At 35.2% G+C, this 13,421-nt stretch overlaps 1 protein-coding gene across 7 annotated transcripts in view; it reads right to left on the minus strand.

Annotated features, from left to right (window-relative positions):
- Pex5l (peroxisomal biogenesis factor 5 like) overlaps positions 1–13,421 on the minus strand; it is a 249,369-nt gene that overhangs the window by 192,614 nt on the left and 43,334 nt on the right. For 2 of the 7 annotated variants that reach the window (XM_070025857.1, XM_070025850.1), the window contains exon 2: positions 4,758–4,823. The exons of the other annotated variants lie outside the window; for them this stretch is intronic. In XM_070025857.1, coding sequence (XP_069881958.1) covers positions 4,758–4,763 — 6 coding nt within the window. In that variant the 5' untranslated portion in view covers positions 4,764–4,823. The remainder of the gene's footprint in view (positions 1–4,757; positions 4,824–13,421) is intronic. 7 annotated transcript variants of the gene reach the window in all.

Raw genomic sequence — 13,421 nt, forward strand, 5'->3', positions numbered from 1 at the left:
CTCAGATTTATATATCTGGGCTGGCTTTAAACCATCATCCTAAGATCTCAGCCTTCTGAGTAACTAGGATTAACAAGCAGGAGCCACTGGCAGCCAGCCTTTTTCTCTAATATTGATACACCAAAGTTATATTATTTGGTTTAGATTGTTGGAAAATCTTAAAATAAGTTGTGTCAAAATGACTTAATCAACCTCATGCTAAATATTTCTCTGTTACTTAGTATATATTTGTATAATGTTCAATGATTATAACTTTACAATTTACAAAGACTTGGCTTGGGTATATCTTTTAATTTTCAAAGTCAAGACCATAAAAGGATGGTATTATTTTCATTTTGAGCTGAGGAAATGGATTCCAAGAGAAAAAAAATACTTTTCTAAAAGTGTTAAAACATAAAATCACATTTGTTTGTGTTGACCTTGGGTTCTTTTCTTTTTCAGTTTTGAGTAGAAATGAAAATGACTTTGGGTTATGACCAACATAGACAATTCAGTTGGGTTCTTGTCTAAGAAGCAAAGACTTGGGTACCAAGATACTTTTAGATTTGCCCCCAGCTCTTGATTCCCCTCCAGGCATTTCCTTTGCAGAATGTGGGAAATAATATAATTCAAGGTATTTGGAATAGTGCTTAGTAAACAGTAGACTCTGTAACTATTATTTTCCTTATTACAATCATAAAGCAATACAGCACACGGCCAGAACTTCTTTGGTTCACCAAACTCGTAAGTCAAATATGAAACTGCTCAGTCAATAAGACAGAAGCAGATGATTGGCATATGAAGAAGTTTCAGAACAACTGTAGGTTTGGCCAACAACAAAAATGCAGCTTTTATCAGGCTGGATGCCAAAGGTCATTCTATATATATTGTTGACCTTCACCTTAATGCTGGGTTCAGATTTAGAGGTGAATCTATCACATTTCTGCTTGCCAGGACTGGCTCAAACCAGTTTTGAGAGGCTGTTGAGTGGCTTTTTCCTGTTCCTAAGCTACATAAAAAGGCTTGAGGATCCAGGAAGGTCATTCAATCTTAACTTAAAAACCTTCTTTCTCCCACGCTTTTTTCACATTGGTACTTCTATTTGCACACTTAGATTTTTTTCTGCCTGGTCCCTTTGAATGATGTGCCATTTCCAAGACTCACATAGACTTTGACTAGTGCGTCTCTTCAGCCCTTTTTGTCTCACTGCAGTAATGTTCAGTTGCACAGCTGAAAATCTACTGTGACTCCAAGTTTTGGGGCCCAGTTTGTAGTGGCTGGATGGTTTAGCACTAAAAAGAGACCCAAGATGTGAAAGTGAAAATGAGTCAGGATTCCTGTGGGTATGTTCAGAGCCCTTTGCCTCCTTGTTGTTAAGAAACTATGCTGGTAAGATTTGACTGGGTATGGAGACAGAAGATGAACCAAAGTTCTGCAGCCAAGGAAGGTAAAGTTTTTCAAGAAAGCGATTGGTTAGCAGGTGAGTATTAATGTATCACTTGCCTTTCTTTTCACATTGATCCTAGCATAGCACATGTACACATTGGTGCCTAATAAGACAATTATAATAATATCTGGCACTCACAGAAACTATTTCATTACTTTTATACAAAGTTATATACAACTTCATGTAACAATAATAAGCTAAGAATAACTGATTAAACATTTTGATATTGGTCAATTTCCCTTTATGGAGTATGGCTTTTATGTGCTACAATAAAGATTTTATCATATGTAATTCTCATGATAATATAATTTTGTTAACATTTTATCTGGTCCTAAATGAAGAAATAGAAAGTGCAAAAAGTTTCATAATTATTTTTCAGAGGGATGTCTAAATGGCAAAGCAGAATTAGATCTAAAATTTCCTGACCTCTTCCTCTAGTATATTTCTTTATGATTGAGAGTTTGGATGATATAATGCAAATTGATTAATACAAAAGGAAAAAGATATAAAATCAAAATCTTTCTTAACATTTTTACATTAATATCTTAGTTGGAAATAGATTGCTAGGTTATAAGCCATCTCTGCTGTGTACTAGCCACACAGCTTTGAGCAAATTTTTTCACCCCCTCTAGGCCAAAGTTTCTTCATTTGAATTTGAACAGTAATACAGCCTATGTTCTTAAGCTGTGGAAAAGCAAACTTTTTAATCAATATAAGGAAAGTGCTTAAAATATTGCTTGGTATAGTTAATAACACTCAATAAATATTATTAGCTAATATTTTCCCTCCCTCCTTCCTCTTGTCTCCCTTCTTATTGCTGCCTCTTTGCTCAATCCTTTTACCTCCCTCCCTGTCTCCCTCCCTCCTTCTCTCCCTCCCTTCCTTCCTTCCTTCCTTCCTTCCTTCCTTCCTTCCTTCCTTCCTTCCTTCTTTCCTTCCTTCCTTCATTCCTTCCTTCCTTCCTTCCTTCCTCCTTCTCTCCTTCCCTTCCTTCCTTCCTTCCTTCCTTCCTTCCTTCCTTCCTTCCTTCCTTCCTTCCTTCCTTCCTTCGTTCATTTGTTCCTTCCTTCCTCCTCTTTCCCTCCCTCCTTCTCTCTTCCTCCATTCCCCTTTTCCTCTCTCTTTCCTTCCTCATAAAAGGTTGATTTGACAGTATATAACCACTAAACAGTCAGGCAAAATGGAAAGACCCACCAAATATGGCGTAGAAACTTAATCTGGAAGCTAAAAGAATGTTTTAAAAAAACAAAACTGGGATTTAAAAATAGAACCTGGTGAGAAGCAATCTTGCTGTGTCAACTTTTAGAATGCTATACTGAGAAAACCCAGCAGAGCTTTATTTTAAGAAGACCCTTAAGTGACTTAGCTGCAGTTCATGGATACATCAGAACATCCCCTTGATGGTTTGCTTTCTTGTGAACCTGAAACCAAGCAACATGAAGGGTCTGGACTCACCAATCCCCTTCCTTCAACTTTACAAAAAGCCCAGGGAACCAGTCTCAGGTGCTGCTGTCAAGTGACCACAGTGGAGCCCCAGGGGCGAGTCTCTGTTGCTGACTCATTTGAAGTTCATCTCTTTGTTAAATCTTCTTTTAACTCAAACCAGACTTTTTTTTTAATAATGTGTTTCAGGGCTAGTGCAAAGTATTAAGGGTACAGAAAAAGCTACCGACAGTGGCTTTGGAAAGTAGGTAAAGAACTTTGGTCTGTTGTCATTGTCTGGGTTCTAGCTTTGTTTTTTTTTTTTTTTAACTGCTTTTATTTTTTTAAGAGTAAGAGTTGCTATTTCAACTCTTTTAAGGTCACTTTTCCCATTTGCAACAATTAGTACTTGATGACTTTTAACGTTGCTAATGCTGTGATTCTTTTCTTTTTATTTTTCGACCGACAAAAAAAAACTGTGATTATTTTCTTAACTACTGGGAACTCAGTAATTTTGTAGTGGTTAAGGAAGAGTAATTTCCTTGTTACTTAAAGCAAGACACTAACATTGATTAAAAAATTTAAATACATATATCATGAATTCAGATACTGAAGAGGGTTTAGTATCTTTTTCCAGCTGTTATGCTACCACCTCCATATTTGTTAATATTTTAAAATAACCAAATGAAATAGCTTCACAAACATGTGTCCATCATAAAACAACAAACAGAAGTAGTTGAAATGTGTGTTAATGTATTTGTCAAGAGTATCTAAGTGCATGTGTAATTATTTGTGTCAGGGGAAAAAAAATCAGGCATAGTGGTGTAGAATTCCTCAAAGATAGAGCAAAGCAAACACGAAACATTTAGGGGTCAAGCACAGTGAGCAGCCTGAAATCAGGATAAATGAGAAGAGAATTTTCAGTGTTTTGCAAGTTGGTGGTCATACAAAACAAACTTTATATTTGGGAAGAGTCTTCACTAAGAAATCATCAAAATGCCATTATTATGAGAAATTCTTAAATCCAGTGTACATATTGTATTTCAAATAATTAGGGAAAACTTGGAATGCTTTTTCTAGTATTGGTCTTGTAATTGGCTGAATGCATAAACAATCTCTAGCACATGCCCCTAAGGAAACCAGTATAACTTAATAGTGGAAATAAGTTTTTGTATTTGAAGGTATGGAATTCAGAGGCTTTGTACTTGCTAGACACTGAATCACAATGCCAGTCTGATAGTGGAAATAATTTTCAGACTATGGCTACTCCCTTCCTTCCTTCCTTCCTTCCTCCTTCCCCTCCCTCCCGCCCTTTTCCCCTACCTCTCTTCCTCTTCTCTCACTATCTCTCTCTCCTTATTTTACAGTGGTTCAGATTGAATGCTCCCTACCACCGAGATACACTTCCTGAAACCTGGAAAATAATTAAGGTATTGGCTCTAGCCACTAAGTAAAGCCAGCAGTAATGGTTCTTATTTGCCATCTGTACCCACCTAGCAGCTTCTGGTACAAGTTACCTGATACAAAGCAGGCATGCAACAGTTAATTATTTTGATTGACATCAACATCCCCTCTTTCCCATCTAATCTGAAGAAACACTGCTGTATTGAGGAACCCAAATATTTCCCATCTTCCACTTCTGTTATGCCCTCTGTTGTAGTTTTTAGTTCTAAAAAGCATTACACTTCTTAAAATAGCATCAAATTAAATAGTACAGTTGTGCTAATTCACATACTAACATTAATGTTAAAGAAGAAATGAAAACATATAGCAAGCTTTAAAAACATATTCAAGATCTAAGTTAATTAAAATAGATAATATATGTAAGTACATATATATACAAATCTCATATATTTTTCTTTGGGTTCATATGTTATGCTAGTATTTGTATACCTATTCCTGAACTTACCTCCATCTCTCAGTTTTCTTCCTTTCATTTGTGGAATTTGTAATATCTCTCGGTCACTGTCCAACACTTAGAAAATAAAAGAATTATTCAGAAATGTTGCCATTCTTTTAAATCTTACTGTGTAGACGAAATTATAAAAATTTGCCATTCTGCTATATTGTGAGTAGTCATTTTAGAATTACTACTTTTGGCCATGATCTTTAAAAATACACTCAAATTAATTTGAAATTAATTATTAAGAAAGTAATTTGTATGTGATAAGATAACCACAAAAGACTTAAACATTTAATATCTATGATATTAAAATTAATTACTATAAGAAACATGAAATATTGCAAATATTTTACATATAAATAGCATGTTCATATTTGCAAGTTGTTTTATACTGAACACTTATAATAAATTTATTCTCATGATCACTCTATGAGGTAATAATAGTATTTATTGAATATGTGATGGAGGTAGGCACATTCAAAGTGTTTTGTAACATTTATTTGAGAATTTTATCACTTTCATAGTACAGATAAAGAAAAGGAGGGAAAAGAAGTTAGGTTGCTTTCCCAAGGAAGAGCCAAGGTTTCAATATGTACAAATGCTGAACTTATACTCCCAGACATTCTTTTACAATTTGAGGGGGTGGGTGGGTGATGTGGTCTTGAACATGAGTAGGACTTTTTAAAAGTAATTACTTAAAAGAACCTTCAGATGATTTGCTAAAGGTTAAAAAGTTGCAGTTAAAGCAACCACACCTTTACATTCTTGACTAGTGAAGAAATAATAAAATGAGAAAACTAAAAGGCCAGTCCAGAGACCTCATGAAATCCACAAGAAAGTGGGTGAATTACAGAGGTATAGATTTATTAATGCTTGATTACAGAGATGAGTATACAGACAAATAGCGAGAGGAAGGATGGGTGAATACTGCCATAATATTCAATGTACCCATATGAAAATAGAACTAGGTAAGTGAGAAGATGATTGGAGTTGGGAGAGATGGGGGACAGCAATGGAAGGGGTGATACTGATTAAGATTCATTGTACTCATAAACTGACAATGTTGAATTGGAACAAAAGGTTGGACAATAACAAAGATAATAAACCATTTTTTGATGAAAAGAAGATTGGAACCTATCTTCTTCACTACCATAGATAATATACATATATGAATATATGTACATATATATGTTACTGCTCCTTTCATAAAAGCAATCCAGTAAAGTACAAACTGATGCACTGAAATCCATTTTAGCACAAGTTCTTGAATATGGGGGTGTGCAGTTGGAGAGTTCTATCTGTTGTGCCATAGCAGGTCACCAGTGGAACTGTCCATTGAATGGACAAATTATTATCTTTACTTGTGATGTTTAGGCCTGAGTTTGGTAAATTCAAATCACATAGGAAGATAAGAATGTTGGAGTTTAGAAAGTGGAGTGGAGTGTTACAGCTGGACTGTCTGTCAGGAAAATGTTCCAGCTGACATACACAGGGAGAGATAATAGTGAGAACCAGTCATAAATGAACAGGCATAGTTGGGGATGCAGGATTCCTATGCAGGAATAGCCAAACTTCTTAGCAGATTCAAGAAAACTCTCGTATATTTCTCATTTTAAGAATGTCTCAGTTTTCAAGCACTTGCCATGGCTCATTTTAAAACTCCTTATATCCAAAGTCACTAGCTCTACACTGGAGCAACAGCACCATGATGGTTCAGTTTAAGGGACCATGATCTTGTGGACAGGGCTTCTTTTCTTTAAAAAATTTATTGCAAAGGTGATGTGCAGAGGGGTTACAGTTCCATAAGTCAGTGTCATCTACTTTTCCCCCTCCAGAATTTCCTCCCCCAGAAAGTTGTATTGTTATTTCCAACATAGTGTCTAGTGCCTTTTACTGCTTCCTTCAGAAAGAAACAAAAGACAAAAAAAATTATGCTAAGCAAAGTAAGCCAGACCCAAAGAAATAGAGGTTGCATGGTTTCCCTCATTTGTCATAATTAGAATGTGCCTACAAATCTACAAATAAACCCAAAGGATATATAATTATACAGCAGTCTAAACCTTCATACAGTGAGAACAAAGGAGGATATTCTTAGGAGAAGATCTCAAGGACTCAATAGCTATGTGCATATGATCATATAAAATGATGCTTATTGAAATGAACTCTAAGAAATGGAAGCAAGAGGTTTTTTATTGTACTGTTTGTGTTTTTTTTCCTTTTTTCTTTCCTTTTTTCTGCCTGTTTTGATTTCTGTACCCTTTGTAATGTATATACATTTATCTGACTTGGGGAGAGGAAGGAGAAGCACAGAAACAAGGGGACAAAGGGTAAACAAATTGAGCAAGTGGTCAGGGCTTTTATTTATTCATTATTTAAAAATGTAGAGGTGCCATGGCTACCACTGTTTCTGAAGACCACCAGAGCGTGTATAATTCGTGTGTCCTCCTTACCACAAAAATTAAATTCTTCGAACTTTTAAGCCATGCTATTCTAACACTATAGCATCATGCTATGAATTGAAACTTAAAAAATCTTTATCTAAATACAATTTTCATGAGTCATTCTAGCATAAAATGCAGTGTACGGGCCTGCATCTTAAATGCATTCACTGGCATATCTAGGAAAGTTAGATGCTTTATAGATTTACATAAATCATCCCAGTCTACCAGGAAAATAAAACTGAAATGGAACTACTCTTTCAATCATTGGCTATTTTGTGTAGAGTTCTTATATCTATGTAACTTTTTCAGAAACCCTCACCATGCTTAGTTTACATATTCCAACTTATTCATACCTATTTCCTACAAAATAGACATTTGTGGTAGAAAAATTAAAACACAGAAATACCAGATAACTGATGTTTTAAATTTAACTTGGTATACATTCATATGTAATATTCCTACCATGTCAGCTAGGTCATGATATGCCTAATATTAATATTTTCTTTTATTATATTCATATTTAATATTAGAAACTATATACTGCAAGTGGTAGAGCACTAGCCTTGAGCTGAAGAGCTGAGGGACAGTGCCCAGGCCCAGAGTTCAGGCCCCCTGACTGACAAAATACAAAAATAAATAAACTATATATTGCATTTCTTTAGTTCATGGAAACAATTCATGAAAAAATTGGCTCTTTTAATTGCCTGAAAATATAAATATTATTTATAAAAAAGAGTGGTTACATAAAAAAGACTTGCATAAAATACAAACCGAGTTTTGTTGTTTTAGAATGAATTATAAGTCAAATGACAAAAGCATGATTTATATATTAATATAAGGGCACTTTGAAGTCAAGAAAATATTGTGGAGTACCATAAAAATGCACTGTGATTTTGCCACTTTCTGATCAAATTCTTCCTATATATTTCCTACCACTCAGAACGATGGTACTTACTACACTATTACATTGAATTTGAGCTAAACTTTATGTGTAGGTACAATGGATAGTGCCGTTGAAAAAAACCAAGTTTATTTGTTTAAATTTTGCCACCACCAAGTCAATACCATTAGACCTGGTACCATTAGACTTAATATTTGAATTACAGTTTCTTTAAATACAAAATGAATAGATCAGGTGAAATTACTTCACTCCTATTTGACACAGCTATGCTTATAAAAGAATGTTTCTTCACATTCAAAATTCTCCCATAGGTACTATTATCAACCATTTTCAGTAGAGAAAAGATCTTTTCTCATGTGTTTCTTACATGTTTCTTCTTACTACTCCTCTTTTATTGATGAAGAAACTGGCATGAGATACTGAGCAAATTTCCATTAGCTTGCTTTGGAGCATAATTCAGATTTTCTGTCTCCTTAAAACTACAAAGGATCTGAAGTTCATGATATCTGAAAAGAATGTGGGATAGAGTGGCTCCTGGTATCCTACATGTACACCTTGCTGTATCTGAAAAATGCTGGGGAGTCCATAAGGGTTCCCCTTCGATACAACAGTTCAATCTTACAACAGTTCAATCTTACACCATCCCAATCCCCTCCTCCACTGTAATAATACCACACCAACTCTTTGTCTTTAACATGATATGGATTTTCTGATGTCCTTGTTTGACCTCTGATTATCACTTGACAGCATAGCACTGAACTGCCTATAAATCATTTTAGTAATGTATTTACTGCATCCTGTATGCTTTGCCACTTCCAGATCATCAAGTTTTATAAGCAAAGTCATCAGTCCAAGGTGATGACATCTCCTGCAGACTCATACTGTTTTATAGTAGCTGGGGTAGCTGGGTCCTCAAAGCCGCTGGGCATTTCTTCTGATCATTGCCACAAAGACTGAGCCCCTTTGCCATCTGGAGCTCCTTCCTCCTGAGGATGACTTGGCTTTTTAGACAAATTTTTAAAGATCTCAGCTATCTCTTCATCCTCTACTCATCTCTGGGTTTTTAACTTCTGGACTTTTCTTCTAACCTATTATTTAGGACACACCACTGTTTGGCAGGATGAAGCTTTAATTTTCCATATCTCATTGCCTTCACATGAATTTTACCACTTTACCTCAAGTTTTTTTTTAACCTCCATTTTCCATGTCTCTATCCCTCAGTTCTTTCCCTGTTTAAACAGGCTCAGCAATTCTCTTGCCTAAAATAAATCGTCAAGACTATAGCATAGTCTTTTTCTCTCACTCCTTTTCCCTCTAAAACACCTAGTATCTCATAAAGCAAATGATGCTAAACATGTACAAGAGAATTATTTCTTTAGTTATTTGTTTGACACAAGAAATCAACCCTAAGTTCTGTCTTGGTTGCTGGGTTGTTTTTTTTTTTCCGAGATTCCTTTTTTTTTTTATTGTGAAAATACTATACAGAGGGGTTACAATTACATGGGCAAGATAATGAGTACATTTCTTATCAAGCATTGTAGCCTCCTCCTTTCTTTCCCCTTCTCATCCTCCTGCCCCCCCAACCCAATCCTCCCCGCTCCCCCCTCCCCCCTCCAAAGTTGTAAAGTTCATTTTTGACATAATGACTTGTACAACTCATTGTTGCAATGGGTCCTTGGTTGCTGGTTTTTAACTACCCAATATGGTGCTTACTTACATATAGATTAGAATATAAAGTATTTTCATTTTGAACTTAAAAAGAGAGTGGGTATTAATGATGTCATCTCCTGAGCCCTATTCATATGTGAAGGTCTGGGAGAAATGTGAGTGAATCAGACCTACAGTATGTCCTCCAAAAGCAGTAGAGTTGCCAAAATGAAGACAGAGTAGGGAACACACAAGGCAGATATGCCATGATGGAATGTTGTATGCAATATTTTCTGCCTAGCTACATGCAAGTGTCCAATTGTTCAAGATTTAGTTTTTAGAAGTACATTTGAAAACTTAGAAATAAATTATTTAATTTTTGAAGCTGAAAGAAGATTTTTTTTTTTGGGGTCCGGTCGTGGGGCCTGAACTCTGGGCCTGGGCACTGTCCCTCAGCTCTTCAGCTCAAGGCTAGCGCTCTACCACTTGAGCCACAGCGCCACTTCTGGCTTTTTTCTTTTTGCTTATATGGTGCTGAGGAATCAAACCCAGGGCCTCAGGCATGCAAGGCAAGTGCTCTACCACTGAGCCAACTTCCCAGCCCCTGAAAGAAGATTTTAAAACACTGAATTCAACTGCCATCCCACCTACAACCCATGTTGCAAATAGTAAAAAAATTAAAAAAGAGAGATCATGAAATATTGAGCTATTTCCTCCATACAAGTTATACAATTTATAGAATTGGGGCTGTAATCTGTTATCTAGGATAGTTTGTTCCTACAGGATTAGGATTCAATATCAACTGCTGAAAGGAAACTTTTACCAACCAGTCAAAGTTCACACTGGTTGGTGTAATTATGCATAATAGGTGCTCAAAAAATTGATATGATGTTATGTTGATGATAAGATATAAATGTTATGCATCTACCAAACATAATCTTATAGGAGAGCCAGAGTAGTAAACACAGGAGACATATAAAGTATGACAAGTGTCTCTACTTATAAGGAAGGAAGGAATGTAGTACTTGGGTTTCTCTATAATAGTCTGCAGAATAAATAAAATGTAATGAAAAATTAAGACCGAGGTACATGTATAAGCATGACTCCTGACATGGTTCTTAAGTGATAAAAAATAAGATTTAAAGGATTGTTTGATCATATCTAATTGACTTAGATTACACTTAAATATCTCTCCCCTGATTATTACAGTGACATATTTATTTTAGGAATATATATTATATAATAGTCAAGATATCTAAAACTAATAAAAAACAACCCCTTAAAGCTCACTGTTCCTATTTTGACACATTCTTCCAAATTTTATGTGTTTATGCATCTGTTCCATTTTCTTAATCTCTAGTGAATTTGAAATAACTAAGGTTTGCCATCAACTTGTTCTTTGGTGAAATACCTACTCTTTTGCCCAGTTTTTTATTGAGCTTTTGATAGATGTAGAAATGGTTTGAAAAGAGTCATAGAGTATATATCATTTTAGAATTTGCTTTTTAGTACATAATGAACTTCCTTTCTGTGAACATATAGCCTTTGGCAACATCATTTTCACCATCAACCTAGTGTTACCTAGTTTTCCCTAGTGATGGATACTTCTATTTCTAGAGAATTCTATTGTTGTCTAGCTTGCCAACTGTCACACAGGCAAGTAAGGTTGTCCAAACCCATCTAGTAGAAGCAAAGAAAGTCCAGACCAGAAGAATGATCAGCCAAACCTCAGATGCATGGGAAAAAACAAATGTTTAAGCTGCTAAATTTAAGGATGGTTTGTTGTACAACAAATGTTAACTGATGTGGATTCTGATCTAACCCTTTGATAGATCTGTGCCAGATTCTAGAACATGCTGCATTCAGGACGAGGGAAACTATTCACTACCTGGGGAAATGTGCCAAGACATTTTTTCCCATAGCATCTTTGTTACTCTTCACTCACATCCACCATATCCCTAATGAAAATTAATTTGGCAAATAAATGATTTGTATATGTGTAAAAACCAGCTTTTCATTGCTGCTATTTCTTATAAACCACAGCTTTGTATAAACTTTGGGCAGGGAGTGAATAGTTTTAATTACATGTAGTTTTCATTATGATTTCAAGTCTGCAAATTTTATTTGAGTCATTATATTTTATTTATTTCAATCATGCACTATATATAAAGATAAAACTGTACATAAAATCTTCAATAGAATTTTATGGGCCAATTTTAGAATATGGTCTTTGTGCAGTATAGAGGTTCCTCAAGACTACCCATAGAGCTCCCCTATGACCCAACAATTCCACTTTTGGGCATTTACCCAAATGAAAACAAACAAGGCCATACTAAAGCTACCAGAACAACTATATGGAACCAACCCAGATGCCCCTCAGCAGATGAATGGATCAAGAAAATGTGGTATATATATAAAAATATATATATATAATATACTATAATATATAATATAATATAAATATTATATATATATGGTGGAATTCTATGCCTCCATCAAAAAGAATGGCATCACCCCATTTGTTAAAAAATGGAAAGACTTGGAAAAAATTATATTAAGTGAAGTAAGCTAGGCCCAAACAAACATGGGTCCCATGGTTTCCCTTATTTGCAATAACTAGTATCTGTTTAGGACAAGCAGAAAAGCTCAAAAGCTATGTACATATGACCATATAAGATGATGCTAAGCAAAACGGACCCCAAAATAGGGACACAAGAGGTTTTATCTTTCTTGCTGTAGTTTTTAATGTACTTATAATGTACTATGTGATATTTTTGTTTCTTTTGCATGTTCTTCCCTCATGGTATAACCCCTGTTTTCACTATATTTGATTCCAGTTCCCTGCATCTTGTATATACATTTTTCTAATTTAGGGAGGGGAAGGGAAATAACAAAATGCTGAAATAAGGATAGAGGTTTACCCATTGTAGCAATGAGATGTACAAGACACTATGTCGAAAACGAACTTTACAACTTGGTGGGGGAAAGAGTTGAGGAGATGGGGAGGGAAGGGTTGGTAGGGGAAAAACAAAGGAGGGGGTAACGATGCTCAATAGGAAATGTAGTCATTACCTTACTCATGTAACCGTAACCCCTCTGTACATTGTCTTTACAATAAAAATATATATTAAAAAAGAAGCTGGTCTTTGTTATTGTTTACTTATACTTCCTGCTTCAAAGTAAAGTCACATGAAGCATACACTCTGTCCACTGGTGAATAATTAGCTCGGTGATATATGTTTCTCTATTCATCTGTAGTCATAATAAAGCACATATGCATTTATCCATATGTATCTATTCATTAGCTGGGGTTGGCATTATTTTATGGGTAGTAAATAAAATGGTAAAAGTAGTCTAGAGGTACACTTCTTTGTGCCTTTCTCAATTCTATCTCATAAACTACTATCTTTACAATTCTATTTCATTTTTAATGCCTGTCTACTATTCTAACTATGGCTACGGCATTCCTTTTCAACTATATTTTTAAAGGGGCAATTCCTTGGTTTCCTTTTTCTTTCAACTGTTAAAGAACCTGTAACTAGCATCTTTGTGTATATTAAGTTCTGGTTGTTTTAGTTCCATGAGATAAATACCAATGGATGATTGCTGAGCAGAAGAGTATGTATACTTTTCACTTATTAGATTTGCTTTCATAATGATGCAAGACACTTGGATTATAAA

Source organism: Dipodomys merriami, unplaced genomic scaffold (assembly GCF_024711535.1).
Source record: "Dipodomys merriami isolate MVZ:Mamm:240054 unplaced genomic scaffold, mDipMer1.0.p SCAF_173, whole genome shotgun sequence".
NCBI classification, from domain to species: domain Eukaryota; kingdom Metazoa; phylum Chordata; class Mammalia; order Rodentia; family Heteromyidae; genus Dipodomys; species Dipodomys merriami.